The sequence below is a fragment of the Cicer arietinum genome, chromosome 7 (genome assembly GCF_000331145.2).
Source record: "Cicer arietinum cultivar CDC Frontier isolate Library 1 chromosome 7, Cicar.CDCFrontier_v2.0, whole genome shotgun sequence".
In the NCBI taxonomy this organism is placed as follows: Eukaryota; Viridiplantae; Streptophyta; class Magnoliopsida; order Fabales; family Fabaceae; genus Cicer; species Cicer arietinum.
In genome coordinates this window covers 52,395,514-52,413,177 of record NC_021166.2, presented here as the reverse complement: position 1 = coordinate 52,413,177, position 17,664 = coordinate 52,395,514, and the positions used below count along the sequence as shown (strand labels likewise).

Here is a 17,664-nt window from a genome sequence, read left to right as displayed (position 1 = left end):
GGTGAGAAATAATCCATTGTGTTCTTTAGTATCTACAGATTAATAATAACAATTTATTATCAATTATCTATTACATTAAATCTAGGTGCAATATTTTACATGGGGTGTTATCTTTCATCCCTTCCTTCAAATTATTTTCATCTTTTTAAGTGGACTGATTCAAGAGTGAATGAAGCCTAAAACTAATTTTGAGTAAGACCTTTTCTTAGGTGGCTTGGAACCTGGGACCCTTCATCTCAGGCTTTTATCTTAACTACTGTCTTAAATACGGTTTTTTTCATATGATTTAATTTGAAAGCGCTCACAATGTAAATATATTTTACATTATCACCAATCATAATCATTAAAATATAACTACTTTTAAAATATACATGTTCTGTTTATTGTATAAATTTTTTTATACTTTGTGGAAATACTACACTTATCATTATTATTTGATGTCTTAATCATAGCAAAATTTTAAAAATATTACTGTAAAAGTCATTGCCAATTAAATAACTTGGTAACTTTAATATCATAGATCAAATAAGTTGGATCATTCACCACACTTTTCTTAGTGAATATTGAAGGTAGTCTCGGCAAATAAAATCTACAATAATTTTTTATTGGCAAATGTTATTTATATATTACTATAGTTGTTAAGTTAGTATTTTCTTGTTTATGAAGTTTGAAATCCAAGCCTTTAATTTCTCAAATTCTTAATTCAAATTAGTTAAACTACCTAACTCTTCCATTTCCTTTTATCCTTAGCACATGTGTCATTTAGCTTGGATCTTAAGAAGTTTCACGGACGGTCTTGAATGTGTTCTAGGTGCAAGTGCTTGGGGCCTCATATTTATAAGGTCACCAAATTAATTTTGTAATTTATATATATATATATACATACAGACACACTTAAGATACTCATTTTTTAATTTATGTATCTAATAGAAAATTATATTATCATATTAAAATAATTTTGTATAAAAAACTGTTTTATCGTTTTATAATATTCTCCCGTGTTTCAACTTATATTGAGCTTTTAGTCATTTTTGTCCACTATAAAGTTCAAACCCAACTTTTAAAAATTCTATAAAAAAGATTTTAAGAAAAACAAAAGCATCGGCTCACCATCGTTCAAAATTTAATAGATAGATGAATATTTTTGCTAGTGTTTAATGTTCCTACTACATATTCGGATTGATAGACACATGTATAACTTATGGCCGTTCACTTTGTAAAAATATTTATTGTTTTTAATTTTTAAAATATGCTTAATTTTACCTGTTAATAAAAAAATAAAAGATCTTTTAACTGAATAATTGTCTGTATTTTTTGAAATAATGAAAATATCAAAAATTTATTTTTATTATTTCCATGAATGAATGAATTTTCATTAACTAACATTTTATCTTATCTCCATAATAATAGTTTACTTCAAAAATATTTCATCAAAGTAAAATAAACATACATTTTTTGAAATGAAAATATGAAATGTTTTCACAAGCTTATTTTTAATATCATATTATTTTCGTTAGCTTAATGTTAAGAGTTTAACATTGCAATCTAAAAGAACAAAACCATTTAATATCATATTATCTGTGCAATGTTAGTTTAATGGTAGAAATTTGACATAAAATTTCATCTCTAATTATTGTGATGATATTTGAGACAAATTTCATTTTTTTTTCCTTTATGATTCAATTTTTTCTAGTAGTGTATATAATACAAGTACAGAACCGTTCCTGAAAATTTTAGTGTTGTGTGCGAGGTTTAAATTTGGTGTTTTATTATTTTTTTTTTATAGAAGTTCTATTTTTTTTGTAAGTCATATAATTATAATAAAAATTTATATTTGATGAATATTAATTAATTTATTATGTTATATATATATATATATTAATTAATTTATTTATTATTAATTCATCTTAGATTTTATGATTAAAATTACGATAATAAATTTTTTTATGTTTAATGTGATCAATATAATTTTGCATGATAAAATTCCATTCAACAATCATCTCATTAAGAGATAAATTTTTTGAGATGAGAGTATAGACAACAATTTAGAATTTAAGACTTAAAATTTAAAAAGAAAAAATATTAAACCACTCAAATTTTGATACTTTTTATTAATATATTATATATTTTTATCATATAATTTTTTATCTATAAAAATAAATTTTTAATGTCTTCAAAAACGTTGAACCATGTGCGGTGCCCACGTGTACGAAATAATAAAAATTTACATAATAGATGATGAACATACCTTCTTATTTTGTTTGTCAGGAGACTTAGATGCAATATTTACAATTAAGAAAAATTATATTAATATATATATATATATATATATTATCTCCACAATAATTGTACTATTACATTATGATATCATGATTCTTTTCTTTTTGCTCTCTTCTTTATTCTCATGTTGTGAGAATGTTAAATACAAAAAATAACTTTTATAAATTTATATAAATAAAATAAAATAGAATAAGACACTACGCCAGAAATGACATTTAACAGCGCCCATTTTACAGCGCTTTCTAAACACAAGCGCTGTTGTAATTATATTTTAAAAATAACGGAACCTATTACAGCGCTTTTTATGTAAAGCGCTGTAAAACAAGCGCTGTAGTAGGTCATATAACGTTTGCGCATCACGTTATAAGGATTTTACAGCGCTTGTCAAAAAAGCGCTGTAAACGGAAGCGCTTTCGCGAATCAGTTACAGCGCTTTTTTCACAAGCGCTGTAAAACACATGCGCTTTCATTGAATTTAACTACTTATTACAGCGCTTTTTTCACAAGCGCTGTAAAACACATGCGCTTTCATTGAATTTAACTACCTATTATAGCGCTTTTTTCACAAGCGCTGTAAAATACATCTTTCAAATAATTATATACGTTGGAAACCCTCATATCCTCTACATCTTTCAAATAATTATATACGTTGCGAACCCTAATATCCTCTACGTACTGTGCGGCCATCTACGTTGTCTAAGGTATTTTTTACACATGATCTGTTATGTTTTGAAATTGTCAAAAATTGTCAAAAACTCATACCACATGATCTGTTCTGTTTTGAAATTTTTAGTTGATATTGGTTTCTTTTTGAAACTTGTTGATATGTTTTGAAAGCTTATTATTTTTGTTACTGCATTTATATAGGTGGTATAATATGGATAGGAAATGGATTTCAGCCAATCGATTGTCAAAAGAGTATGAAATTGGAGTGAAGGAGTTTGTTGAGTTTGCAGTGAAGAATGCAAAAGATCCAAATAGAGTAGTTTGTCCTTGTTTAAAATGTTGTTTTGGAAAACGTGTTAGAGAAGATGAATTAGAAGGACATCTAGTATGTAATGGAATTGATCAAAGCTACACATGTTGGATAAGACATGGTGAGAAAAAAAAAGGAAACATTAATTTTGAGAATAGTTCTACATATGCTTCAACTGATTTCGATACAGATACATATGAGCCGGACCGAGTTGATGAGATTGCAAAAGCAGTTGAAGAAGATCTTCGAGATTGTCCTAAAATGTTTGAAAGTTTGTTGAGTGATGCAGAGAAAGAATTATATAATGGTTGTACTAAATTCACAAGACTGTCAGCGATATTAAAGTTGTACAACTTAAAAGCGAGTAATGGATGGTCTGATAAAAGCTTTACGGAATTATTAACACTCATAAAAGATATGTTGCCAGATGATAATGAACTTCCCAGTCGAACCTACGAGGCTAAACGGATTTTGTGTTCTATTGGAATGAGTTACGAAAGGATTCATGCGTGTCCTAACGATTGCATTTTATTTCGAAACGAATATGAACTACTTAAGGCGTGTCCGAAATGCAATGTCTCTCGATATAAGAAGAAAGAATCTACTCCAGCAAAAGTCGTGTGGTATTTTCCTATAATACCAAGATTTAGGCGCATGTATCGCAGTGAAGAAGATTCAAAACACTTGACATGGCATGCAGATGAAAGAATTAGAGATGGAATGTTTCGACACCCTGCAGATTCCCCACAATGGGCAAAAATTGATCACGAGTATCCTGAATTCGGGATAGAGTCAAGAAATCTAAGACTTGCACTTTCTACTGATGGAATGAATCCACATGGTCTTCAAAGCATCTCACATAGCACGTGGCCTGTGATTTTGGTAATATATAACCTACCTCCATGGTTATGTATGAAGCGTAAGTTTATGATGTTGTCTCTGTTAATTTCTGGACCCAAACAACCGGGGAATGATATCGACGTATACTTGACTCCTCTAATCGAAAATTTAAAAAGTATGTGGGAGACAGGTGTGGAAGTTTATGATGGGTATAAGAAAGAATGTTTCAATTTAAGGGTTATGTTGTTCGGCATAATTAATGATTTTCCAGCATATGGTAATTTATCAGGATATAGCATTAAAGGTCAGTGTGCATGTCCTATATGTGAAGAGAGTACAAATTGGATGCGGTTGAAACATTGTAAGAAGAATGTGTTTCTTGGACATCGTAGATTTTTACCTTATAGTCATCAGTATCGTGGGTGGAGAAATGCATTCAATGGAAAATCAGAGGAAGGTAAAGCTCCTTTAGCACCGACTGGATATCAAATACTTGAAAAAGTACAAGGTTTGACCAATAAATTTGGCAAACCTTTTGCGGGAGAGCTGGTGAAAACTGGGTGGAAGAAAAAGTCAATTTTCTTTGAATTGCCATATTGGAAGTCATTGTATGTAAGACATTTCCTCGATGTGATGCATATTGAAAAAAATGTATTTGAAAGTGTTATTGGTACGTTACTCAATGTTCCAGGAAAGTCTAAAGATGGCGTCAATGCAAGATTGGACTTGGTCGATATGGGAATAAGAAATGAACTGGCTCCAGTAAAGAAAGGAAATCGCACATATCTACCTCCAGCCGCTCATACTCTATCTAGAAAGGAAAAAATTGTTTTATGTAAATTTCTACACGAAGTTAAAGTTCCAGAAGGATACTCTTCGAACATTAAAAATTTGGTTTGTATGAAAGACCTCAAGTTAAAAGGTTTGAAGACCCATGATTGTCATATTATAATGGAGCATTTGCTACCAATAGGTATACGTTCCATTTTACCTGAAAAAGTTCGACTAGCCTTAACTAGATTATGTTTCTTCTTCAGGGAAATTTGTAGTAAAGTGATCGACCCTCAGAAATTACCGACATTGCAGAGGGAAATTGTTGTTACTTTGTGTGAGCTTGAAATGTATTTCCCACCATCGTTTTTTGATATAATGGTTCACCTTACTGTTCATCTGGTTAAGGAGACACAACTTTGTGGGCCAGCTTATATGAGATGGATGTATCCGATAGAACGATATATGAAAATATTAAAAGGGTACGTAAAAAGTAGAAGTCGACCAGAAGGTTGTATTGCTGAACGATACATTGTTGAAGAGGCTGCTGAATTTTGTACTGAATATCTGTCCAATGTTGAATCCATAGGGCTTCCCATGTCTCGTCATTCGGGAAGACTATCAGGAGAAGGGATAACTGGAAGGAGACTACTGACTATATCAAGGACAGAATGGGAGCAGGCACAATTGTATGTTCTGCACAATGATGATGAGGTTCAACCGTATGTTACAATACACATTGATCAGTTATCTCGTTTGAACATGAATAGGAATCAAAATTGGATAACTCGAGAGCACAATCGAAGTTTTGTAACATGGTTAAAAAATCACATAATGTCAAAATTTGATATAGACCCCGGATCAATTTCAAATAGATTGAGGTGGCTAGCAAATGGTCCGAGCTTACATGTCTTTTCTTACACTGGTTATGTTATTAACGGCTACACATTTTATACCAAAGAACAAGATGATCAGACCACTATGCAAAATAGTGGAGTCACTCTCGTAGCTGAAGCGATGCATGTCTCAAGTGCAAAAGACAAAAACCCAATATATGCAAATCTATCATATTTTGGGGTTATCGAGCGCATATGGGAGTTAGACTACACAATGTTTCGTGTTCCCATATTTGGTTGCAAGTGGGTCGATAATAATAATGGCGTTCGGATTGATGAGTCAGGATTCTTGCTTGTCGATTTTAATAGGGTGGGATACAAAGACGAGCCTTTTATTTTAGCGTCGCAAGCTCAACAAGTGTTTTATGTCACTGATCCTTCTAATGATAAATGGTCTGTTGTCCTATCGACCAATAAAATAAGTGATGATAACAATAATGATGAAGATGTTGGTAATGATCTTTTATTTGCAACATCACAACAACCACATGAAATTGATTCAACTGATGATGGTTTATATCTTAGAGATGATCATGATGAGGGAATTTGGATTAATCCATCGTTTCGTATTGTAAATGGACAAACAAATGTGAATGTCACCAGGAAAAGAAGAAGGGCATCTTAATGTATATATATGTTTAATTGTTTTATATAAGCTATGCATGTAATCTGAACTGTGTTATTGTAAATATGCATGTAATCTGAATTGAGTGTTTTATACTAAGTTCTGATTAATTTATTTTCTGATTAATTTATTTTCTGCTTATATTTAGCTTGATTTGAGTGTTTTATACCAAGTTCATGTAACAATGAGTGTTTTATATTTAGCTTGATTTACATGAACTGAACTGAATATAAATTAGTAATTTACATGAACTGAACTGAACTGAATAGAGAGATTCTCTTTTGCTCAGTGCATATATATATATAGATTCTTCAGAATACTCATTTCTAATAATTCATCATCTCCTAAAGTATTGTGATAAAGACAATGATAACAATATTTTTAATCCAATAAACAATGATAAAAATGTTTTTAATGTCATCCCAACCCAAATAAACCAAACACAAAAATAAAATAAAGAGACATTTTACAGCGCTTATCTTAAAAAGCGCTGTAAAAGATCCTTTTAAAAATAAAATAATGAGTGTTTTATACCTTTTACAGCGCTTTTCACACAAAGCGCTGTAAACGACTCTTTTGAAAGTGAGTAAAAAAGACATTTTACAGCGCTTATTTGACAAAGCGCTGTAAAAAAGCTTTAAAAATAATATTCATCAGACACCTAATTTCTTCAAACACCTTGTACGCATCATGGGAATCCAAAAAACATCAGACACAAACCCATTTCTTCAAACACCTTGTACGCATCATGGGAATCCAAAAAACATCAGACACAAACCCATTTCTTCAAACACCTTGTACGCATCATGGGAATCCCCAAAAACACCAGACACAAACCCATTTTTCGCAACATGGCAATGATCCTGAATACCAATTAAGTTTCGATTTAAGAAGGAAAGAGAATGTAAAGAGATAAAAAGGGTGTTGAGGTGGAGATTGAATTGTGAAAGAGTAAGCTTTGATGTTTGTGAAGAAGATGCATAAAAGGAGAAGAGTTTGGTGAAGAGGAAGGGATTTTTGTGGTGACCAGTTACTACTATGTGGGTTTTGCATGCATGTTGAGCTTGTTTAAAAAATAACATAACATAACAAAACACAAAAACAATAAGGCCTTTTACAGCGCTTATTTGGAAAAAGCGCTGTAAAAGAGCCTTTTAAAATTAACATAAAGAGACATTTTAGAGCGCTTATGTGGAAAAGCGCTGTAAAAGGCTTTAAAAAACATTCATATAACATAATAACACACGGAGGTCTTTTACAGCGCTTATTTGGGAAAAGCGCTGTAAAAGAGCCTCTTAAAATTAACATAAAGAGACATTTTAGAGCGCTTATGTGTAAAAGCGCTGTAAAAGGCATTCAAATAACATAATAACACACGGAGGTCTTTTACAGCGCTTATTTGAAAAAAGCGCTGTAAAAGAGCCTTTTAAAAATTTAACTAAAGAAGCCTTTTAGAGCGCTTATGTGTGAAAGCGCTGTAAAAGGCATTCATATAACATAATAACACACGGAGGTCTTTTACAGCGCTTATTTGAAAAAAGCGCTGTAAAAGAGCCTTTTAAAAATTTAACTAAAGAAGCCTTTTAGAGCGCTTATGTGTGAAAGCGCTGTAAAAGGCATTCATATAACATAATAACACACGGAGGTCTTTTACAGCGCTTATTTGAAAAAAGCGCTGTAAAAGGCATTCAAATAACATAATAACACACGGAGGTCTTTTACAGCGCTTATTTGAAAAAAGCGCTGTAAAAGGCATTCAAATAACATAATAACACACGGAGGTCTTTTACAGCGCTTATTTGAAAAAAGCGCTGTAAAAGAGCCTTTTAAAAATTTAACTAAAGAAGCCTTTTAGAGCGCTTTACAAAATAAGCGCTGTAAAAGGCTTATAAAAAGCGCTGTAAAAGTGTTACGTATATATAACAGTTACCTCTTCAGTTTCCTCTTCATTACGTAACCTTCATCTCAACCTTCATTTCTTCTCTTCTTTTGCAAACCCTATCATCCCGTCCTTTACGAACCTTATTTCCACGATCATCTCCTTCATTTCGAACCTTATTTCCATCCAAGATCATCTCTCCCATTTCACACAATATATTTTCATTGAAATACGTAACCCTCATTACGTATTTCTTCAAACCGTATTTCTGTGAACCATATTTCTGTGAACTTTCTGCAAACCCTCTTTTCTTTGCATTTCGTCTTTCTTCGAACCATCATTATTCAGGTATTGATGTTATTAAATTTTTGTAATCATTAGAATGCATGTTGAGCTTTTTTAAGATATACTGATACATGTTGAGTTTGTTTATAATAATGCATGATCCATGTTGAGCTTGTTGATGTTATACTAAAGTGCATGTTGAACTTGTTGTAGTTAAATGGATACAAACAAAGATTTAGAAGTTCAAAATGAAGAAGTTGGCACCTCTAAGACTTACGAAAAAGAAGTCAAACGTGGTGCAACTATCATGCAAAGGGTGATTAAAGCACGGAGCAGTGGCATTAAATTTGAGGTATACTATATATACTCTGTTTGCTGTGTGTTTTTTTATCTTTTTTTAGGGTTTAGGGCATGTACTTACTATATGAGTTTATTAGGTTGGCTGGAACGAGAGTGGTCAGCCAGTTGACCCCAACAGCTCCATGTTTGTAAGCTACATTGGGGCTGTTGTTCGTCAAAATGTCCCAATAACAATAGACAACTGGAGAGATAAGGCGTTGAAGGATGCCAAAGATATCATCTGGAATGACATTCAAGTAAATATTTTGATCTACTCTTTTGTCATTTATAATTTTTTTTCTGTAAAATACATTACTTATAATTGTTTTCATTGCAGACCACTTTTGTTCTTGATGAGGAACGAAAGTCATATGTTTTGAGAGTTGCTGGGAAAATCCATCGTGGATTTAGATCCCATCTCTCAAATTTCTATCTAAAAGATAGAGAAGGAAACACAAATGCTGAACCTCCAAAGATATATCAACATTATATATCAAAGGATGAATGGAGTGCATTTGTTTCCAAACGTTCTGACCCGGCGTTTGTCGTAAGTGATTAATTTATTAGCATTTGTGTTTTATTATTCATATTCGTAGCGTATTTTAAATTTTTACACAATTGCTATTTTTTTTTTATATAGAATATTAGTAAGGCAAATCGCGAACGGGCAAGCAACCCAAAACACCCATACAAGAAATCACGTATGGGATATGCACGCCTTGAACAAAAAATTGTAAGTAATTAAACATCACTTGTAATTTGTATTATAAACTATAGTGTGTAACTAATTTGTATTATTTTGTTTATGATTTTAACGAATAGAGAAAAGACACCCAAGCCGATCAACCCTTGGGTCGTCATATCTTATGGAAGGAAGCGCGTGTTAACAAAGAAGGAGTGGTTGATAATGAAAATGTCAAGAAAGTTGTAGAACTTTGTGTAAGTATATTATCACTTTAATATTTTTTAATATTGTATTTTAAAAATGCTATTGAACTTATCTTTTTAATGTTACATGTATTTTAGGAAACTATTGAACAAAGTTCTGAAACTCAAGAGGGCAACAAGGATACGTGCAGGGACATTCTTGGGAAAGTGTTTAATGTCCCTGAGTATTCCGGTCGAGTGAGGGGGAAAGGATTTGGCGTAACTCCCAAAAGCTTTTTTCCTCAAGAGAAGCGCCAAAAACCTTCCAACGAGGAAGTATTAGAGAAGCTCAGAATCTTATCGGAGCAAGTGGCACTCTTGGTGAATACGAATAAAGACAAGCAACTTCCGGTTCAGCTCCAACCTGAAATACAAATGGAGAGTGAAACCGGGAGTTGCAACGTCGGTTTGAAGAGTATTCCCGAGGTAATTAATTACTTACTACTTACTTGCTTATGTAATTACTTATGTATTAAACAAACTTATATATTAACTGTACTTATGTTTTAACTATTGATGTAGGGTGTCACTACATGTGTCCTATACTTGTCCTCGCCGACTCAACGGAAGGTGGGAAAAGGAATATTGCACAATACTTCGGGAGAAGTATTGCACAATATTCCGATCCCCGCGGGCCATGTCAAAGTATCGCCTACGGTTGCTTTCGAACCAACTGCACCGTTGCCCATACCGGACAACGATGGAGATATGAAGTTCTTAAGCGACGCTATTGGCAGTTACGTGGCATGGCCCACACACCTTGTTGCCCTCGAAAAAAAGATTCCCAAGGACAAATCAGTTACATCTCCCGAAAAGGTTTGTCACATTTATTGCCTAAGGTTTTTTATTTTTTCAGATTCAATAAACTAACATTTTACCTCATTTTTGTAGGTCCAAATAAATAAACCACCCCTACAGCCAAAAAAAGGCAGCAGACCTCAAAAATTGGAGGTTAATAGGGCTGCCAAACTACAAAGGCTGGAGGGTAATAAAGCTGCAAAACTTGCAGCAACAAAAAATCTGGATCGGGGAAAATCGGTCGCTGCTGCTGCTGCTCCTAATAAAAGTCAGCCACGCCTTGGTAAATACGGGGCGTGTCTTGACATCCAAATAAAAAGGAACATGGGCAGCAGCAACGATTCGCCCATTGTACAAATGAATCAAGACATCTTTGGAGATGAGTATATTGAATACCTCGAAAAGGAGCAAATGTACGATCTTCTCGAACATAAGGAGCTGAGTGTTACTGTAATCAGCTTGTACATAAGGTAAAAAATACTTTTAATTGCATTTATTTGTAATTAATTAAATGTATTGGTAATTAATCTAGTTTAAAATTTTCATTGAAGGTTTTTGTACGAGAAGGTCGTGTGCACGAGGAAACTGTCAAATAAATACTCATTCTTGTCTCCGCATAAGATGTCGATGTTCAAACTCGATCCAGACAATGTAAAACACTACATTGTAGATATGTTTTTAAGAAATAAAGAAAGTGATAAATTGTTCTTGGCACCATATAATTCAGGGTACGTAATTTTATCTTTTTTAATTGATGAGAATTTAATTTATTAGTTGTCTATAAACAAAATTGCTTAACCAATTTTTTGTTGTTGTAGGGCACATTGGGTGCTATTTGCAATCAATGCGGTCTCTGAAGTGATATACTATTTGGATCCCGTGCACGGCGATTACACCAATCACCCCGGAATAAAGAATATCCCATAATATGAAATTATGGGTGGGCATTTTACAGCGCTTTTTCGAGAAAGCGCTGTAATATGCACACCCATATATGAAATTATGGGTGGGCATATTACAGCGCTTTTTCGAGAAAGCGCTGTAATATGTACACCCATATATGAAATTATGGGTGGGCATATTACAGCGCTTTTGTGAGAAAGCGCTGTAATATGCACACCCATAACTCATATGACGGGGTGCATATTACAGCGCTTTTTGTGAAGAAGCGCTGTAAAATGTGCATAACAAGCGCGCGTTGTATTTACATATTTTATAGCGCTTTTATAAAAGCGCTGTTGTATCATTTACAGCGCTCGTTTCCACAGCGCTTATTTTTTTGAAAAAGCGCTGTAAATGGCTTAAAAAAAGCGCTGTAAAAGCCGTTTTTTCGCGTAGTGAAGATAATATTTTTATATCTAACACTCGCACGTGAAAGAACATAAAAGAAAGGATCTTAATCTATTTTTAATATCATACGGATGAAGCATTGTAGTCAAAGTAGCAAGGAGGTTAGTTAAGTTGTAATATGCAGCAGGTGCATGTCATTTAACAGTATTATGTGGGTGCATAGTATACAATTTAGAGGGATAAAGGGGATGACATTTGTGGACTGATTATATTGTTGGAATTAATTTATAGATTGATTTTTTTTTTTATTATTTGATTTGTGGGTACATGATTGAGTGAGATTTCTATAATTCTGTATAGAAGGTAGATAGATATTTTTTGTTATAATGTTGGACCGTGTTTTTTTTTTAATGTAAGGTTGGAGTATTTTGTAATCCATTTTAAAAATAAAATAAAAATACATTTATTTATAAAAAAAAATATTGCTTGAGGCGTTAATTTAATAATAAAGGTTTGACATTAAAATTTATGCGCAATATTGTCACTTTCATGAAATAACTAGTGGTGTTAGTGTAGTAGTAAAAACATAGCTTACACAAACTTAATCATTATTTAATTAATATTGTATTATTCTTTTTTACATGGGGTGTTACCATTTTTTAAGAACCCTATAAATAAGAGGCCTCAAAGCCAGAGAGGAGGATGTTAAAACTAAGAGACCTCTATAGATTTATCTGTTTATAGAATTACCCAAACTAACTCCATCTCTTAAATTCTAAAAAGAATAATCCTTTTATAAAAAAAAATATAATTAATAAATTTGGACTATGCCACGAAGCCAAAATATAAATTAAAAAAACATTCTTTTTTTGGCAAATCAATTATGAAATCAAGCTATAAACTACTTATATTTTGTTTTACCAAAAATAGAAAACGACAAAAAAGAAAAAGTTGGCATTAGTTATTTTTATAGCACATATCCTAAAATATGCCATAATTGAAATAGTCAAACAAACAAACCTGTTTTCACTCAAAGCAAATAAATTATATCCACAAATGACAACATTAATTTTCCATATTTGCTTCATAATATTTTTGGGGTCTCCACTCACTTCTCTCAACCATTTACTTTAATCCATTGTGTGTTGATATAATTAAGTTACTTTTCCTTAGACAAATACAAGACTTTGTTTCAATCCCCATTTGTCTGAGGTGTGCACTCTCATTGATTTTTTTATCTATTTGATCCTCAGACATTCAAAGGCAAAAAAATTTATTATATTAATAAAACATAAACACAAGTTAGAAAAATCTCTTGTGTGAGGAATTTAATAAAGGGGAAGAAAACATGTCTTTCACTGGAACTCTTGATAAATGCAAAGCATGTGACAAGACTGTTTATGTGGTTGATTTGTTAACTCTTGAAAATATACCTTACCATAAAAACTGCTTCAAATGCAGCCATTGCAAGGGATGTCTTACGGTATGCATCATTCTCTAATACCTTCCATTTTTTTATTTTTTACTTTTTTCTTTCATATTTTCTCTTTATTACTATATACACCCCCACATCAAACATTATGTTACATATATTGGTGACAATGATATTGTTATTATTCAATGTTGGTCTAGATGAGTACATACTCCTCTATGGATGGAATTCTCTATTGCAAGACACATTTTGAACAGCTTTTCAAGGAATCTGGCAATTTTAGCAAGAACTTTGGTATGATCAAATCCAATATTTCTCTTTTATTTTCATTTCATTTTATTTCTTTTTTCTAATAAGCTATGTTTTTTTTTTCTTTCTTGATTGTAAATATTGCAGCAAAGTCTTCTGACAAACAAAATGAGCTGGTATGTTAGTGTTATTTAAATTTATATATATTAGTGTTATTTATTGCTTCTTCTAATAATTCAAATGTATTGAACATTACAGAATAGGACACCAAGTAGACTATCTTCCATGTTCAGTGGTACTTTGGACAAATGTGCAGTTTGCACTAAAACAGTCTATCCTTTGGAAAAGGTTTGTCTTCTCATATTTTGATATATTTTATTTTAGGTTTAAAATTGTGGCTGCGGTTTTTGTCACGATCTTTGATTTTGTGGTATATTGCAATCAAACGGTCACGATTAACGACCTTTAAATTGTAGCCACAATTTAAAATTATACTTTTAATTTGAAAGGGAACTTTCATCCGCGTATAGTTTAAATATATGATTTGTTATATTAGTGGATGATAAATGGATATAATACATATTGAAATTCATTAACCATCAACTAAAAGTAATTAACTAAGAATTGAAATGTGATTAAACACTTTTTTTCATGTGCTTAAATCCACATGTAATCGAACACATGAAAATTGTAGTTAATTACTTTCAAATTTTTAATTAATTACATTCAAAGAATAGTTAATAAACTTCATCATCTTATATATTTCATTAATCAGTCAGATAACGTAACTAGCTATGTATTTAAACAATGTTAACCAACTATTTTGTGTCAAAATAACAATATCTAAAATACTTATAACAATTTGGTTGTTAACTTATTTGATTTGATATAATTTGGACTAAGAATTTGATTTAACAAAAGTAATCTATAATACATTGGCTTTTTGTTTTGTTAAATATATAGGTGACACTTGAAGGTGAATGCTACCACAAGACTTGCTTTAGGTGTGCTCATGCAGGGTGCCCTCTGACACATTCAAACTATGCTGCTCTTGATGGTGTCCTGTATTGTAGGGTCCATTTTGCACAACTTTTCATGGAGAAAGGTACCTATAGCCATGTACTCAACTCAACTGCACACAAGAGGAATGGTTCTTCACCACCTTCTGAACCAATTGAAGTTGAAGAGCCATCAGAGTCATCAGCAGCAGCAGCAGCACCTGAGGAACCACCAGAAGAAACCTCTTGAATGAAACAGTAAATCAAATGTTCAATGAAAAAAAATTCCTTCCTCCCCTTTGTTTTGGAGCTAGGTTTTTTCTTTTCTTGAAGTTTACTATTAAAATACATTTGATTAAAATTGTTATTATTTTTTTTTTTTTTGAGTTTAATTGTAAGCTAAGATATATATGAGAGGTTTGTTTATGTGTTCAAAAGTTTCAAACAAAATATCTGAGCAATACTTATATATTCTTCATTCAAATTGTTTATTTTGTTATCATAAAAGGTGTCATTTAGAGCTTTATGACACAACTTACTTATTATTATCTAAATCATTCAAATCATTTTTTTCCTCGAACGAAAAAGGACTAACACAACTTATATACAACATTTACTGATTAATTATACACTTTTTACTAACGGAGAGGTCATGAGTTTATCATCTTCCTCTAATAAAACTAACGACTAATTTTTAACATTGAATATTTAAAATATAAATAAAAATAAGTTAAAAAAAAGATTATGCATAGTTCTATTTTATTTCTAAATGAAAAATAGAAAAATATGGATCTAAAGTGAAGAAAATTAAAGCAAGATTCAAATTATTTAAGAATCATTCTAATCCAAACTATGTGGATTTACACTAAAATTAAATTAAATACATCAATACTTTTTAATTTATTTTTGTCTATATTTAAATATTTAAGACCGGAGGGAATACTTATCTTCCTCTTCATCGTGTGACTCTTCAAACTTTGTATCTCCATCCTTTGTTTTGAAAAACAACTCTGCTTTTACAAGAAAAGATGGCAAATGATGCCTACCAATCTTTTTTCCATATCCTCCATTTTTTACTTTCTAAGCATAGGTCTCTTTGCCAAAGTGTTGACTGACCATTTCTCACTTCTTCATGTCATTATTGCTCCATAATTTCATTAGTAATTAAAGCTTCATAATTTCATTTATATTTTTTTTCATGCATATTTGATGAGATTAATAATCATATCAAGAGATGAAAAAATTGTTAATATAGATCAACAATACTCCACTATCAGATTTTCTTCAATTATGTTATGGTGACTTTTTCTATCACTTTTAATATTCTCAAAAACTTTCAACATGTGTCTGGATTGATCAATCCAGACTTGTATTTAAAAGCTTTTGAGAATTTCGGAGGTGATAAAAGAAACCACTTTATTCAACTAAAATCGTACTTCGATGGACTTGTGTTAGCTTGTGTAGGCGGGGACTCTCTTAAGTTGAGAGAGCCATGTAAAAGGCAATGCATTTGTAAGAATTGTGCTACCTAGACTTAACTTTGGTAGACATACATCAAAAAGAAGAGAGTAACTCTCACATCCTTCCGTTCATAGATTGAATACGATTGAAATTTGTCCAACCTTATACTTGATGGATAAGAAAGATAACAACCAAGTACGATCTCATCGACAAACAGGTGACTCAAAGAGGCATAATGGCTTTTGAATTTTACTTATCTAAACAATCTACAAAGTCATAATTGAAACTCCCACTTATGCTTGAACTTCGACAACATACAGTTCACACACCTTAGTAATTTTGTAAACAACGTTGATTTATGATAGAGATATAAATATAATAATGTTGATTTTAAAATATTATAATTTGATTTATATAGATCAATTTTGAGTAAAAATAATTGAATTTAATAGTTTAATTTTCTCTTTGGCCGAAAGGTTTGAAACTATATAATATAAATCTATTCTTTCATAAATTTAAATTAAATAGTATAGGGACATATAATGAGTTTTTTTTTTCAATAATCCTTTTTTGAAAAAAAAATACCAAACTATCCTTTTTGAAAAAAAAAATATCAAAATATTTTTTTTTTTTAAGTTATAAGTCGCCATTTGGAATGACGACTTCCTTAATTAATTATATATATAATATTTATGTTATTCTATTAAAAATTAAAAAAAAAATTGAATTTTAAAAAAAATATCATATGAGAAGTTGCCATTTGAAACGTGGGCTTCCTTAAGGAAGTCGTCGTTCCAAATGACGACTTATAACTTAAAAAAAAAAAATTAATATACTTTTTTTAAAAAGGAGTAATTTAGTGTTTTTTTTAAAAAAAAGAGTTATTTGAATAAAAGACCCACATATAATACTTTTTTAGAATCACGTAAACTTTATATACTCGTTGATAGTTTAATTTTTATTTTAAACTTTTTTTTTGTTTATGAGAATGATTATATTAAATTAGTTTTAATATATTTTTTTAAGTATAATTGTTTGTATGATGTTATTATTATGTTGAAACTAAGATTTAAAGTCTTGAACTAGATCATCATGATGATATAGAATATTCCATCTCATTCTAATTATAAGAACAAAAACAAAAATTGTCGATATCAATAAACTTATTTATTATTAACATTTTTTATTATTTTTACAAATATAATCTTCATAGAAAAGTGTGAGACATTAAATATATCTATTAATATTTAAAAAGACAAACATTAAATGAGGATAAAAAAAGTCATTTAAATAATAAATATATTTTAAAAATTAACTTTTTCTTATAAATGTGACCCAGAAAATCTCTAAATATTTTTTTATAATTGAGATCAGAAGTAACACATGAAACGAGATAAATTTGTTTTAAATGAAATTTAATATGATACATTAATTGAATCGGTATCGTTTAACAGTAACCTTAAATTAAAGGGTAATGTGAATTGAAATGCAATCATTCCAAACTTTGTCACACCTATTTCATATGACAACAATAATAACTAACTGTTTGATTTCCAACAAATACACTGTCGGATATTTGTTTAAAACATTCTGGTTTTAATTTGTTTGCACAATTAGT

At 31.0% G+C, this 17,664-nt stretch overlaps 1 protein-coding gene across 1 annotated transcript; it reads left to right on the top strand.

Annotated features, from left to right (window-relative positions):
• Positions 1–13,085: 13,085 nt before the first annotated feature.
• Positions 13,086–15,069, top strand: LOC101489797 (LIM domain-containing protein PLIM2b). The gene is made up of 5 exons (XM_004510759.4): positions 13,086–13,389; positions 13,539–13,632; positions 13,735–13,763; positions 13,846–13,935; positions 14,551–15,069. Exons 1-5 carry the CDS (start codon positions 13,255–13,257, stop codon positions 14,833–14,835), a joined length of 633 nt encoding a protein of 210 aa, XP_004510816.1. The 5' UTR covers positions 13,086–13,254; the 3' UTR covers positions 14,836–15,069.
• The last annotated feature ends 2,595 nt before the right edge of the window (positions 15,070–17,664 follow it).

Excerpts from the sequence above, each read along its gene's own strand:
- LOC101489797 (XM_004510759.4), top strand. The coding sequence starts at position 13,255 with ATGTCTTTCACTGGAACTCTTGATAAATGCAAAGCATGTGACAAGACT. Across the intron at positions 13,764-13,845 it reads CTGACAAACAAAATGAGCTG|AATAGGACACCAAGTAGACT; the intron begins GTATGTTAGTGT and ends TGAACATTACAG. Across the intron at positions 13,936-14,550 it reads CAGTCTATCCTTTGGAAAAG|GTGACACTTGAAGGTGAATG; the intron begins GTTTGTCTTCTC and ends TTAAATATATAG.